General features: G+C 38.7%; 1 protein-coding gene across 4 annotated transcripts in view; it reads left to right on the forward strand.

The window, feature by feature from the left end:
* Window positions 1–14,689, forward strand: part of AK9 (adenylate kinase 9) — a 108,069-nt gene that overhangs the window by 3,837 nt on the left and 89,543 nt on the right. For all 4 annotated transcript variants that reach the window (XR_011471843.1, XM_070417933.1, XM_070417935.1 and 1 more), the window contains exons 2-6: window positions 3,100–3,227; window positions 5,331–5,394; window positions 7,038–7,090; window positions 7,184–7,280; window positions 9,694–9,806. Coding sequence is in view for 3 of the 4 variants with exons in the window: in XM_070417933.1 (XP_070274034.1) it covers window positions 3,111–3,227; window positions 5,331–5,394; window positions 7,038–7,090; window positions 7,184–7,280; window positions 9,694–9,806 (444 nt within the window). In the remaining variant the exon portion in view is untranslated. The remainder of the gene's footprint in view (window positions 1–3,099; window positions 3,228–5,330; window positions 5,395–7,037; window positions 7,091–7,183; window positions 7,281–9,693; window positions 9,807–14,689) is intronic.

A 14,689-nucleotide genomic window follows, 5' to 3' on the forward strand; every position in this document is an offset into this window, starting at 1 on the left:
CTCTCCAGACCACTAAGATGGAGTCTTCTATAACATGATGTTATGGGAGTGACATTTTTATTACTTTTGCTATATTTAGAAGCAAGTCACAGACTGCAGTCAGAGGAGGAGAATTACACAAGGGTGTGACTCTTCAGAGGTCACCTTAGGGCCTAAGGCTTGGACAGTGGTTCTCAACCTTCTGGCCCTTTAAATAGAGTTCCTCATGTTGTGACCCAACCATAAAATTACTTTCGTTGCTACTTCATAACTGTAATGTTGCTACTGTTATGAATTGCAATGTAAATATCTGATATGCAGGATGGTCTTAGACGACCCCTGTGAAAGGGTCGTTCCATCGCCAAAGGGGTCACGGCCCACAGGTTGAGAACCGCTGCCTTAGAGTGTGATTGCCATACCACTCTCATCTGTCCATTCACATGCTCTTCCCCCAAACTCCTTTATCTTCCGATCTTGTTCCTTACAGGCCCTTGACCAGGTAAATTAAGACCCACTCCAGGTATCCTAACCAGATGTTAAGGCATGAGTCCTCTGAGAGAGTCCCCATGTCAGTAAAATCTTATCCAGTCAACATTCCCCTACCCAGCACTCTCAAGATCTCCCAGGATGTTTTCCTGGTTTCTACTGGCACATCATAGCCAGGCCCTTCAGCTCTTTAGGTGCCTAATACCTATTTTTCCTGTACCAGTGCCTCACCAGTTGGACTAGGCCAGTGGTCAGCAAACCGCGGCTCACGAGCCACATGCGGCTCTTCCACGTGTGGGCATTCACGTACAGTGCGATTGAAACTTCGTGGCCCATGCGCAGAAGTCGGTTTTTGGAAAGGAGATAGATGAAACAAGTATACAAGACGAGTGTGCATGGGAGAGTTGGAAGGGGTCGACCTCAGTGAACGTACCTCAATCAAATTGAGGACGTTTTTAGCAAAGGCCAGCTTAGGAGGACCCTAATTAAGTTAATAACAATGTACCTACCTATATAGTTTAAGTTTAAAAAATTTAGCTCTTAAAAGAAATTTCAATCGTTGTACTGTTGATATTTGGCTCTGTTGACTAATGAGTTTGCCGACCACTGGGCTAGGCTGACATTTGACCCCAGCTACTGCTCTAGAAGCTATGAGAGAGGGTGAAGGCAAATGTTGGTGGAAGGCAAGCATTGTCTTCTGAGGCATCTCCATTAGGCCAGGCAAGAAGAGCCTGAAATCTTCCAGAAAGGAGGAGGGGCTACTTCTGTTAATGCAGAGCACTCAGGGGAACCTGGGGATTCAAGGTACTTTTGACATCCACCTAGGTAGCCTCATCCCAGACCTTAGTATTTAATAGAGTCTTAGTACTTAATAGAGTTTCTTTAATAAATGCACCATCTTTCTAAAAGGTGTAGATGCATTTTCCCCTTTAAAACTACATTTCATGGTAGTATTACTTATATTTTTTGGTATAAAAAGCTTAAAATTTCAGCCCTGTAGTTCATGAAGTATTCATCTTAGGTATTTTTAATATAGTAGTAATATTTCTTGCTATATCTTGTTTCATAATGACATCTTAAAATAATGTTAGCTATATTAAACCCGTTTGAAAATTCTTAACTTCCATAGAGAAGAATAATCAGATCCCATGTACCTGGAAGCATATAATCCCCTCAATCCATTTTTTCCCCCCCTGGACAGTGTCCCAGACCACTCTGACATAGTTTTATTCCATTTTTTAAGTTTGCTTATTAAAGTCTTTTATAAGGTTTTGTAATTTTTTCATAAAGGGCCTATCTATCTTTGATTATATTTAATCCTGGTTACTTATATGTTTGCTGTTAAGTCATATTTATTTTTTGTTAAAATTTTCTAGCTGTTTTTTGGTGTATAGAAATACAACTGAATTTTGTACAATGATTTTGAATCCAGAAAAGTGGATTATCTCATTAACTCTTAAAATTTATCCATGATTGAGTTTTCTGTACAGGTAATCAGATCAACTGAGAATAATTACACATTTTTGTCTTTGTTATGACTTTAAAAAGAACACCTTAAATATTTAATCATTAAATGTGTTTGTCTTGTTTTCATACTCTTTATCAGTTACGGAAGTTTCCTTTATTCCTAGTTTATCTTTTATTAATAATTAAAGGGTGTTGAATTGTCCCATACTTTTTCCATTAAGATAATCATATAATTTTTCTCCTTTATTTTAATGTGATAATTTAATGTTCTCATATTAAACCAGCCTTGAATTCCTGAGGAAAACCCAACTTGATCATGATGTTGTTATCTTTTTTATATATTGCTGGATTCAACTTGCTATTATATTGATTAAGATTTTTAAAATCTTATTTATGAATGAAATTGGCACATAATTATGCTTTTTCACACTGTTCTCTTGTTTAGGTATGGAGGTTATATGAAACCCATAAATTTATGTAGGAAGTCTACACTACCTTTTTTCTGAAAGAGAGTCTGTAAGATTGTAAGACATGGAGCTCTTCAACAAAACCATCTGGTTTCTTTGTGGGAAGATTTTAAATTACTGACCCCATTTCTTTAATGGTTAAAGAACCACTTAGGTTTTCCTTTTTTTTTTTTTTTTTTCCTTAAGAAACTGATTTTTCTAAGAATTTATCCATTTTGTTTGTTTTAAAATATATTTTGGATAGCTGTGTTTATGATATCCTTTTATTATCTACTAGAGGCCTGATGCATGAATTCATGCACAGGTGGGGTCCCTCGGCCTGGCCAGTGATCAAGGCCTATTGGGAGGCCAGCCGGCTGGGAGGGGAGGAACTGCAGGAAGTTGGCCAGCCGGCCAGACGTTCAGTCATATGACGTGCACTGACCACCAGGGGGCAGATGCTCAATGCAGGAGCCGCCCCCTGGTGGTTAGTGCCCTCCCACAGCCAACCTCCCGCAATCCCTCCCCCCCCCCCCACCCCTATTATTATTTTAATACATGAGTTTAGCTTATTTGCAATTATTAGCAAAAGCCATGTATTTAGTGGTATGAAATGGCTTCTGGGCTAAGTAAATTTATAGGGTGTTTTAGTTCTCCCTAGCCTACCTACTTATTCCAACTAAATTAGGCACTTTAACAATCTTACTCTTTCTTATTGCAGTATTTTTTATTATGACTTTTCAAGAGAAGATAGAAGAACATCCTTTTGTGGATATATTTGATGAAGATGAAGCTGAAAAACACTTTATGTTATCTAAACCTGTTTGCTTTGTTGTATTTGGGAAACCAGTAAGTTATCTCTTCTAACTTATTTGGTATAATTTTAAGAAACACTTTATTGAAGGATAATAAGCATACAGAAAATGACTCATAGATGTACATCTGGGTGCATTTGCATGGACTGCACACGCTCAGAGGCACTGAGCATGACAGCACTCAGACCCTCACACTCTCTTCCTAAACACCGCCCTAGAGTATCTAGCAACTTAGTTAATTTGGCCAGTTTTTGTTCTGTGTTTTTTTTTCCATTTCTAAATAATTTTTATTTTTCAATTACAGTTGACATACATTATTATATTAGGTTCAGGTGTACACCCCAGTGATTAGACATTACATAACTTACTAAGTTATCATCCCGATGAATCTAGTACCTGCCTCACACCATACATCGTTATTAGAATATTATGGATTATATTCCCTATGCTGTACTTTACATCCCCATAACTATGCTCTAAGGACCAATTTGTACTTCTGTTTTTAAATTGAATTTATTAGCATCACATTGGTTAATTAAGTTATATAGGTTTAAGGTGTACAATTCTATAATGCATCATCTGTATATTATGTTATTTTCACCACCCCATGTCATGTCTGTTTCCAACACCATTTATTCCTCCTTTACCGTCTTCTGCCTCCTCTACCCCTAGTTTGCTCTGGTAATGACAGTACTGTTGTCTGTCTATGAGGTTTTGTGGGGTGTTTTTTGTTTTTGTTTTTTGCTTAATCCTTTCACCTTTTTCACCCAGCCTCCTTACCTCCTCCCTTCTGACATCGATGAGTCTGTTTCTATTTTGTTTGTTAGTTTATTTTGTTCATTAGATTCCACAAATTAGTGAGATCACATGGTATTTGTCTTTCTCTGGCTGGCTTATTTCAGTCAGCATAATACTCCCCAGGTCCATCCATGCTTTTGCAAAAGGTAAGATTTTCTTCTTTTTTATGGCTAAGAAGTACTTATTTAGTATAACTTTTTTAATTTTTAAAGTCATAATCTTAGGAATCTTATGTTACCAAATAAGAATGAAAATCACATAGTGTACTAATTTTTTTGAGTGTTTGTTAGATTTTCATTGTATGACTTAAAACCTGACACAATATTGGTTGTAAATTATAAACTTTCTCTCTTCTTGTGCATTATAATTGGAAAGGAACCTACATTATCTTTGGTTTTGTATTACGAAGAATTTCACTCCTCAAAGCACTGTACAATGACAATTGTTAGCTGTATGTGATCCAAGGTTACATCAGACTCCATGTGCATATAAAACTTCCTGTGGAATTTGTTGTGAGCCTCTCTGGGTATGTGAAGGGGGGACAATATTAGGACAAATGGGAAGTTCTCCCATTAATATCTGAAGCTACTGGGAGGCAAGGTGCCTCATCTTGGCCCATAATGTGTCAGTGGACCTATGCATTGTCTTTCCACAAAACAGGAAGGAACCAAAAGTGGCTGTCATAAGACAGCTTGCCTTTCTAGGCAGCTCCAGTTAGGCCCTCTGGATGAGAGCTCTTTGCAACCACAGAGCTAGTTGGTAGTTACCAATAGGGGCCAGAGCTGGTTAATGAAAGAGCCTCTTCAGAACAGCAGAGACCAAAGGCTGGATCCTGCTTTTTAACCTAAAGTTATATGGATCCTAGGACAGATACCAAGAAATGATTCCAATAATTTTATTATGTTTCTAAAAACATAACAGAGTTTAAAAATCAACAGTGAAAGTAATCAGATGCAGCTGTTACTTCAATAAAGTGATCTTTTATCTTAGAGTGTGATACTTTAAGATATTCATTAAGAAGGGCTTTTTTCACCCTAGCTGGTTTGGCTCAGTGGATAGAGCGTCAGCCTGCAGACTAGAAGGTCCCAGGTTTGATTCCGGTCAAGGGCATGTACCTGGGTTGTGGGCACATCCCCAGTAGGAGGTGTGCAGGAGGCAGCTGATAGATGTTTCTCTCTCATCGATGTTTCTAACTCTCTATCTCTCTCCCTTCCTCTCTGTAAAAAATCAATAAAATATATTTTAAAATAAAAAAATAAATAAATAAAATAAAATAAGACTATCTGTTCCACTGGCAAATAGCTATTTTATTGGGTTTTAAATCATCTTTCTTTTTAAGGGTGTTGGGAAGACAACATTAGCCCGTCACATAGCACAAGAATGGAAATGTATTCGTGTAGAAGGTAAATTTTACTCTCCCACCCCCCCCCCCCGCCAATATTTTAGTATAATAACTTTCAAATATTATACAATGAACACTCATATAACCTATCTATAGTCTGTGACTAACATTTTGCTTTATCACACATCACTATCAACCCAGTGAACTATCTTTATAATAGCGTCAAACATGTTTTGCCCTTTGGTAAGTCCTGGTTTTGTTCATAAAATTTAGGAGGGTTTATGAAGGGTCTTTGACTCCATTCTGTTGCTTCCAATTCTCTGATTTCATAATTTAGAACTGTTGAGGATATGTGTCTTTGGAGTGTCTTCCTATGAAAAATGAAAAGAGAAGAAACTCTGACAACTGCTCTTGGGAATATTTTCCAGCACTTAATTATCTTCGGTGATAAATTTATTTTTTATTATTTATAAATTGACTTACATTCTTTGCAATATATAAGACAAGGATTGATGTCTTTATATATAAATATTCTGATAATCAATACAACTACTTATGGCCTCTTTGAAAAACAATTCATAAAAGTAGAAACAATAGGCAAATATAAGAAAAAAAGAGTTTAACCTCATTGTTATTCAAAGAAATGCTAATTTAAATAACACCGATCCATATTTGCCTATCAAGTTGGCAGTAAATTTTTAAAGTTTCTACAGTCATTGTTTACAAGAATTTATGAAATGAACATTCCATGGGCTGTTAGTGGAATTGCAATTGAATACACTTTTGGAGAGAAACAATTCAATAAATATACACACAAAAACTTTAAAAAAATAAAATAAAATTTCATTTTTGATCAAAAAATTCATTTGTAGGAAATCTTAAAGAATATCAAGTGTTCCATAGGTTATTAGCAGCTAGGGACATAATATAGCTCCTGGGTCCTCCCCTGTCATTTCTATCCCAGGACATTTTCCAGCAAGAGATGGAATATTTCCTCTTAAAAAGGAAACACTTGCCCAGCTGGTGTTGCTCAGTGGTTAAGCATCGACTCATAAACCAAGACGTCACAGGTTCAATTCCTGGTCTGGTCACATGCCTGGGCTGCAGGCTCGATCCCAAGTAGATGGTGTGCAGGAGGCAGCTGATCGATGTTTCTCTCTCTATCCCTCTCCCTTTCTCTCTCTAGAATCAATAAAAACATATTTTTAAAAAATAAATAAAAAGGAAACACATTATTCAAATTTCAGCTTTAGGACCCTTTTTCTATCAGTTTTTATCTATTTTATAATTTCTCGATGCATATTACCCTTTTTTACAATCAGCATACAAAATTAATGGCTCTGGATATAACGGTATGGTTATAAGTAATATAGTCCAGATACTTTTGTGCAATACTTCACAATTTCCAAATCATTATCATATACACAGCCTCATTTCATGCTCATATTCTCTTGCATATTATACAGGGCATAAGCGCCCAAAGCATGGTGGTGTTTAGGAAGTTAGCTTCCCCAAGGTGGCAGAGATGGGTTCTCTGTGGAAAATATTCTGCTGCTTCTACACTTGTGTATAAACATGCTTTGTACACTCTAAAGTGATACACAAATGTTAATCTTTGTTACCAGTTACAAAACACACAAATGTGTTTCTTAATTTGACAATTCTAATACCACTTTGTGCTAATATTTTGAATTCTTATTTCAGCTCTAACAATTTTGGAAGAACATATTGCCAATGAAACCGAAGCAGGAGTTATGGTAAACAAATCTAAATTTCAAAGTTATTATTTTTTTAAAGTTCTGTATCACAGGTATATTATACAGTAATTAAAATATCTGTGCTTTTCTTAGTTGCAATCGATGCTGATGAGTGGTCAAAGCATTCCAGATGAACTTGTCATAAAGCTAATGTTGGAGAAGCTCAACTCCTTAGAAATCTCTCACTTTGGTATGTTTATTTCTGTGCATTGGTGGTTATCAAAGCAGCCTTAAAACTGTGCTTTTCCCAGCCAGTGTGGCCCAATGGTTGAGCATGGGCCCATAAACCAGGAGGTCTGCTGGCTTCATCCCCAATAGGGGGCGTGCAGGAGGCAGCCCATCTATGTTTCTCTCTCATCAATATTTCTACCTCTCTATCCTTCTCCTTTCCTCTCTTTAAAAATCAATAAAAATATATATTTTAAAAAATGCTCTGTCTGAGCAGAAGTAATTTCTGGAGTTGCTCTTTCTTTTGCCCTGGCACAGGTCCCAGAGCCTGAATTCAATCCAGCACTTCAGATAGTTTTGCTTATTTACTTGTTTTTATTTCTTATACTCTCCTTTTGTATGAATTAACTTTACATGGTCCAGTCTTCTTTTAGCACTGTGTTTTTCAGCAAAAGCTTCAAAAAGCTGCTGTGATCCTCCTCGCGGTGCTGACAGCTTCTGCTGACTGCTTTCCCATTCACCCTGGGTTTGATTACTAAATCCTGTCAATGGGTTAATTAGGTTTCTCCGTATTAATCCACACTTCTCAGTCAGGAACGAAAACGAGAATAGCCCCAGCTTGTCCTCTGGCTCTAGTTATTGGCAGGCTTCAGTCTGTTCGCCCAGCTTACCCCCTGACTGTGGACCCGAGAAGTCTCCCTGCATTCCAACAGGTGCTGACCAGGGGCTTTGGAATTGTCTGTTGGGAGGGGTGAGCTGGGCCAGGCTTGAATTCAATCTAGGGTTGGGCAAGCTGCCCCATTCACCACAGCACCCACCTTTGTGATGTGTCAGACCTGGATGTTAGTTAACACCAGCCCAGAGGAGGCACTGGTCAAAGCCTTGAAAACAAGTTCAAAAGAAGTTGTTAATCAAGTGAGGACTAGATTAACGACAGGAGCCAGACCAAACTAGGGGAATGCTGAGACAGGAAAGCAAAAAAAGCCAGAACAGCAGGAGGAGGCAAGCAGAGAAAGACCCGTCTCTGGCTCCAGTTCCTGAGAAGGCACGGCTGCATGCATGGCTGTATTTTTGCAGTGGTGCCTTGGGCTCGCTTAAAGAGCCTCAAATAGAATGAATGCCTCAGGATGCCACCCCTCTTGCAGAGTGTTTCAAAGATAACAGCAGGAACAAATAAGGAAGCGAAAGCCAAGTTGGAAACTAAGGATTATAGTAAAACAGGAGAGAATCATGGTAACACTCACATATCCAAACCCAAGATAACAGATCTCCCTTTCTGCTTAGGGTTGCTTCTCTGGACAGCGTCCAACGCATAGAGGCAAAAAGTAAAGTGAGAAAGCTTAGAAGAAACTGACACATTTAATGAGGTTTTGGATTACCATGAGAGTTGTTGATCTGATTTTTTTTAAAAATAAAAGATTGTGATCGATATCTTCTTAAGTGGGGATTTTGAGGTTGGCTGATGAGACACATTTATTCATCTACCAACAGATGCTTAGTAGCTTTTTTTATTACACTACTCTAGGCATTGTATAGGATAGCAGTTCTCAAGATTCCATTACACTTATGAGAATTGTTGAGGCTCCAAAGGAGCTTTTACTTATGGGTTATACTGTCGGTATTTACCATATTAGAAATTAAAACTAGAACATGTTTAAAATATTTAAAAAACAGCTCCATGTTAACATAAATAGCATATTTTATCAACATCATTATATTATTCAAAGCACAATATTTAGTGATATTTTATTTTTGCAAATTTCTTTAATGTCTGGCTTAAGAGAAGACCTAGCTGAATTCTCACATCTGCTTTTGCTTAGTTTGTTGCAATATATTGTTTTTGTTGAAGTACATGAAGAAAATCCAGCTTCACACAATGGTAATTGGAAAAGGAAGGGTATTTTAATGGTCTTTAGGATAACTGGATATTCTTGAGAGCTTGTTTGGAGGCTCTAGCAGGGGAGCGCAGCTACTCGTATACCCTTGACCGAAGACCGGTCCTCTCCTGGGGGGGGGGGGGGGGGGGTTGTCCTCTTTGACCGAGCGCGCAGCTTCGGGAGGGACGCACATGGATCGGTGAGGGAGGAGGGGGACACTCGCCTAGCCAGCCAGATCAGCCGAATCAACCCTGGTGATCAATGGGGTGACAGATGTCGCAGCCAGATCACCCTCACATCCTAATTGTGGATATTCTTGATCTTACACCAAAACTTGATAACGAGCCCTGGCCAGTTTCTCAATGGTTAGAGCATTGGCCCATGGACCCAAAGGGTCTCAGATTTGATTCCCTGTCAAGGGCAGTACCTCTGTTGCAGCTTCCATCCCCTGCATTAGTGTTCATCAGAAATTAGATGACATTTTGTAAAGCAGTAATAACAATTCCATGCTCTCACATGGGTAATATAAAACTTTAAAAATTATATTTTACTCTACAGGTTATATTATCACTGAAATACCAACACTTCCACAGGATGCCATGACTACTTTGCAGCAAATAACCTTAATTAAAAATCTAGATTTGAAACCTGATATTATAATCAATATTAAGGTAAGAAGTTGTTTTCTAGTATAGTTAACCATTCTTTTTGATGGACGTGAAGTTAAAGGACTGTTTATAAAAATTTTAAGTAATTAGGGAAATACTAATTTCTGCATCAGTCATAGGGACTGAGCTATACACTCTTAAACCTCTGTGCTTTTGCACCTGCAGCTCTAATCACAGTGGACACCTCCTTGTCTCTTGTCATCCTTTGAAAGTCAGTCAGACATCATCTCTTCAGAACTTTCCCCCAGGGTGACCCCCTATACACCAACACACCCATTAACTAATTCATTCTCTCTCCCCACTTCCCCAACACATTACTACAGGAAAGTTAAATACATCTCTGATGACCATTCACATTAATCTCATCTCTCTATCACATTACCTCACTATATTGTCATTGACTATTTTCCTTCTGGACTCGGCCTTACTTGAAGGCAGGAGCCATGTCTTACATAAACTAGCTCAATATCTGGCACCTAGTTGACACCGAATACGTTTTCTAGTTAAATAAAATAAAAGAACAAACAAATGATTTGGACACATGAATGTTAAAGAACTAGATTGATTAAGAATCAAGGCTGGCTCCTGTTCCCAATTCTCTCCTTTCTCATTGGTAAGCACATTTAGGAGCCTCAATTCCTCTTTACAAAGATGATGATAACTGCCTCATGAGGTTTTGATAAGAATACAATGAGTTGAGGACTACTTGTTTATATAAAAATGAATGATGCCCTAGCTGGTTTGGCTCAGTGGATAGAGCATCGGCCTGCGGACTGAAGGGTCCAAGGTTCGATTCCAGTCAAGGGCACATGCCTGGGTTGTGGGCTTGGTCCCCAGTGGGGGTGCATGCAGGAGGCAGCCGGTCAATGACTCTCTCTCATCGTTGATGTCTCTGTCTCTGTCTCTCTCTCCCTCTCCCTTCCTCTCTGAAATCAATAGAAATATATATTTTTTTAAAAAGAAAGAAAAGAAAATGAATGATAAGCTTTTGTATTCATACCCTGCCTGATTCTCCAAAAGGCTTGACAGCTCAAAATAAATTAGATGGTTCTCAGCTCAGGTGTTGGGACCCAGTGGTGTGTGGAGGTCAGCGTGAGAGAGGTGGCATTGCAGTGCTGAGCACACAGCCCCAGCCACAGGTCATGGTCAGAGACCAATCGAAATCCCTGTGATCTTGAGACTGTCACATACGTGAACATGTGTGTAATAGAGAGAAGAAAATATCTCAAACAATTAACTGAAGCCAAATATAATGTCTAAGCCATGGAAAAGATAGATTGTATAGGAAGTTTAAAATGTGGTGGAACAAGAGCACAAAGGCTATAGTGCCAAATGCTTACTAAATTTCGGGCATCAATTTGGTTCTAAGTTTGATGAGCCAGAGTGGAAGGGGAAGTGTGGCCAGTTACATAAAATTCACATTGACCATGAAAAGACAAGCGAGCCATTCCTCAGGAAAAACGAGTCCAATTAAAAAGGAGAGAAATATCTTACATGGATCTTACTCTAAGAGATTGTTAATGCAGAGAATGAAGTCCTGAACCCCATTTATAAGTGTGATAGTGAGTGCCCATGGCAGTTTCTACAGTGCAATCAGAGGGCCTAATATGAGACCGAACTCAGCACAACACACAGTACATGATGGTTTAGTCCAGTGGTTCTCAACCTTCCTAATGCCGCGACCCTTTAATACAGTTCCTCATGTTGTGGTGACCCCCAACCATAAAATTATTTTTGTTGCTACTTCATAACTGTAATTTTGCTACTGTTATGAATCATAATGTAAATATCTGATATGCAGGATGTATTTTCATTGTTACAAATTGAACATAATTAAGCCATAGTGATTAATCACAAAAACAATATGTAATTATATATGTGTTTTCCGATGGTCTTAGGCGACCCCTGTGAAAGGGTCGTTCGACCTCCAAAGGGGTCGAGACCCACAGGTTGGCGACCCACAGGTTGAGAACCGCTGGTTTAGTCTTATTTGGGAACAAAACCTGGAATTTCTAGAGCAGAAGTTCTTAGCCTGGGATCCATAACTCCTTCAGCAACCATGAACCTCCTGAAATTACGTACAAAATTTTATGTGTATGTGCATTTTTATGAAATAAAAGCCTATGTCTTTCATCATATTCTAAAGAGTCTGTACTACAAAAAAAAAATATATATATATATATATATATATATATATATATATAAATGGTTATATGGTTAAGGGCCAGTGATCTCCTGCAGCAGTGGTTCTCACAGTATGGTTTCCAAACCAACTGCATCAGCAGCACTCAGAAGCTTGTTAGAAGTGCATATTCCTGATGTATACCTGAAACTAATGTAAAATAATATTGAATGTCAACTGTAATTGAAAATTTAAAAAAAAAAAGAAAGAAATCAAATTCTGTGGCCCCACCTCCAAACTACAAGTCAAAAACTCTGGGGATGGCATCCAGCTATCTGTTGAAAAGTCCTTTAGGTGACCGCTGAAGTTTGAGGACCACTGCTCAGAGGCATGTCCTTCGGACTGACCCCCTTGTTAATCAGTTTCTACAAGTGAAAACAGGAGACAACTCAAGGCAATAGTCTTTGTCAAGGACCCGCAATGTGGGTATTCTGAGTTGTTGAATAAGAGCATAAACATTTTAAAAATTACCTGAATGGGTTGAGATTTTTTTGTGAAAGATTTGGAAGTCTAAATAGAAGTCTTGCCTCAATAAATAGCCCTCCCCTTGCCACATAGAGGTGGCCTGAAGAGATCAGAAAATGAGCAAGGAAGGTCCTAAAGTTTCTTGCCTTCTTTGTTTCTCAAAGATGTGGTACATGAACTGTCACATGAGAGTCACTGAGAATGCTTTTTAGAATGTCTAAGCCTCACTCCAGATTTAAATCACACGGGAGAGCAGGAATTTCTATTTACAATTCCCTATATACAGTTACACCATAATGTTTGAGACCACAATGATAAACCATCATCCAGAGTTTTTTATCCTAAATATTATTCAGAGCAGGATATGTAGCCCTAAACCCTATTATCATTATTAATGTGCCACAGAACATGGGCTATGGACCAGAAGCCTGGCTCCAAGTTGTGGTTTACCCTCATGACATTGTGATCTGAGACCAAAGTCAACCTGCCAGCACATTTCTTCTCTGGTCAGCAGAATGGCTTTAATCATAATATGGGATTACTTCTCTTACATGATTAGTTTGAGAATTGAGTCAAATATCACACATGGGAAAGCACTTTGAAAGAAGGAAATTACTTATAGACTTTGGTTTTGGTTTGTTTCTCTTTACTATCCAGACTCAGTTTTCTCATTTACAAAATGAAAAGTTTGGACTAGAATAAATGACCTTTCAGGTCCCATTAATGATTGGAATTTTATAAAATACTTCACCCATAAAACTGTAAATATTGTCAATGCACAGTATACCTTTTGGTTGAAAATATGTGGATATTCCCCCATTTTTCTCCATTCTCATCCTTTTCTTAACTTTTTTCAATTTGACATTTAATATCATTTTCTAGTAGTGGCCCGGTGCACGAATTCGTGCACATTGAAAGGAAATTAATTAGAAGAAATATTTTAATATCTCTATTCACCCTTTCTCTATAACAGAAGTGTCAACCAAATTCACAATCAACAATGACAGATCAAAACACACACGTGCAATTGGCGCCAGAGAGAGCTTTAAATATATAGATAAACTTGCTTAATTAGACCTGCTTTCTGATTTAGCTAAACTTTTTCCAGCCCAGTGAAGCACCCCAACTTCTCTTTCAGGTAATTGTCAGCAACACAGCAGTAAATATTAACACAAAGCAGGTTATTATTGTAGATCACGCAGGGAGAACAAAGGGTAAAATATTTAACTGTAGCAGTCTTTGATTATATTCTGCACAGTGAGGAAACCTGAAGTCATTTTCAAGGTCCACCATTTCTTACTTTTCAGTCGGGTCAAGTTTCTAAGCTTTCTAAATCTCCGTTTTCCACCCTGACCAGTTTGGCTCAGTGGATAGAGCGTTGGCCTGTGGACTGAAGGGTCGCAGGTTCGATTCTGGTCAAGGGCATGTACCTTGGTTGCGGGCACATCCCCAGTAGGAGGTGTGCAGGAGGCAGCTGATTGATGTTTCTCTCTCACTGATGTTTCTAACTCTCTATCCCTCTCCCTTCCTCTCTGTAAAAAATCAATAAAATATATATATTTTTAAAAATCTCCATTTTCCAGCTAATGAAAAGAAAATAGGATTCTACCAACTCTCTTATCTACCTACTCCAGGATTTCTGTGAGGATCAAATGAGATGAAACATGGAAAAACGCTTCACAGACATTTGGTTAAAGTGTAAAATGTTTGTACCTGGCTATAAAGCAAGTCAGGTTCTTGGGCTAAAGAAACTCCAAAGAGACTAGTCACTAGGGAGAGGAAGCTGGGCGTTGCTACATGATGTCATTACCCAGCGCCCACAGTGACTGTTTCCCGGCTGGGCTGGGCTGGGCTGTGGGCCACATTTTGCGCCGTGGAGTCTTGGCAGCGTTGGCTGCGATTTGGTGGGGTGCCACTGTGGAGTGGTGGCAGGGACAGTGTCCCACTTGGGGGAAGCCGAGTGTTGCTTTGTGGGCACCAGGTACATGGTGCCTTTTCTCTGTAAATGGCCAGTGCGTGTCACAGCAGTTCCTGCTTTGAGCGTCTGCCCCCTGGTGGTCAGTGTGTGTCATAGTGACCAGTTGAATGGTCGGACACTTAGCATATTAGCCTTTTATATATATAGATTAGTTTCAGGTGTCCAGCATAGTGGTTAGACATTTATACAATTTATGAAATGATCTCTCCAATAAGTCTAGTACCCACCTGACATCATACATAGTTATTACAATATTATTAA

Source organism: Myotis yumanensis, unplaced genomic scaffold (genome assembly GCF_028538775.1).
Source record: "Myotis yumanensis isolate MYYU_CA2020_CCGP unplaced genomic scaffold, mMyoYum1.0.hap1 SCAF_6, whole genome shotgun sequence".
Taxonomy (NCBI): domain Eukaryota; kingdom Metazoa; phylum Chordata; class Mammalia; order Chiroptera; family Vespertilionidae; genus Myotis; species Myotis yumanensis.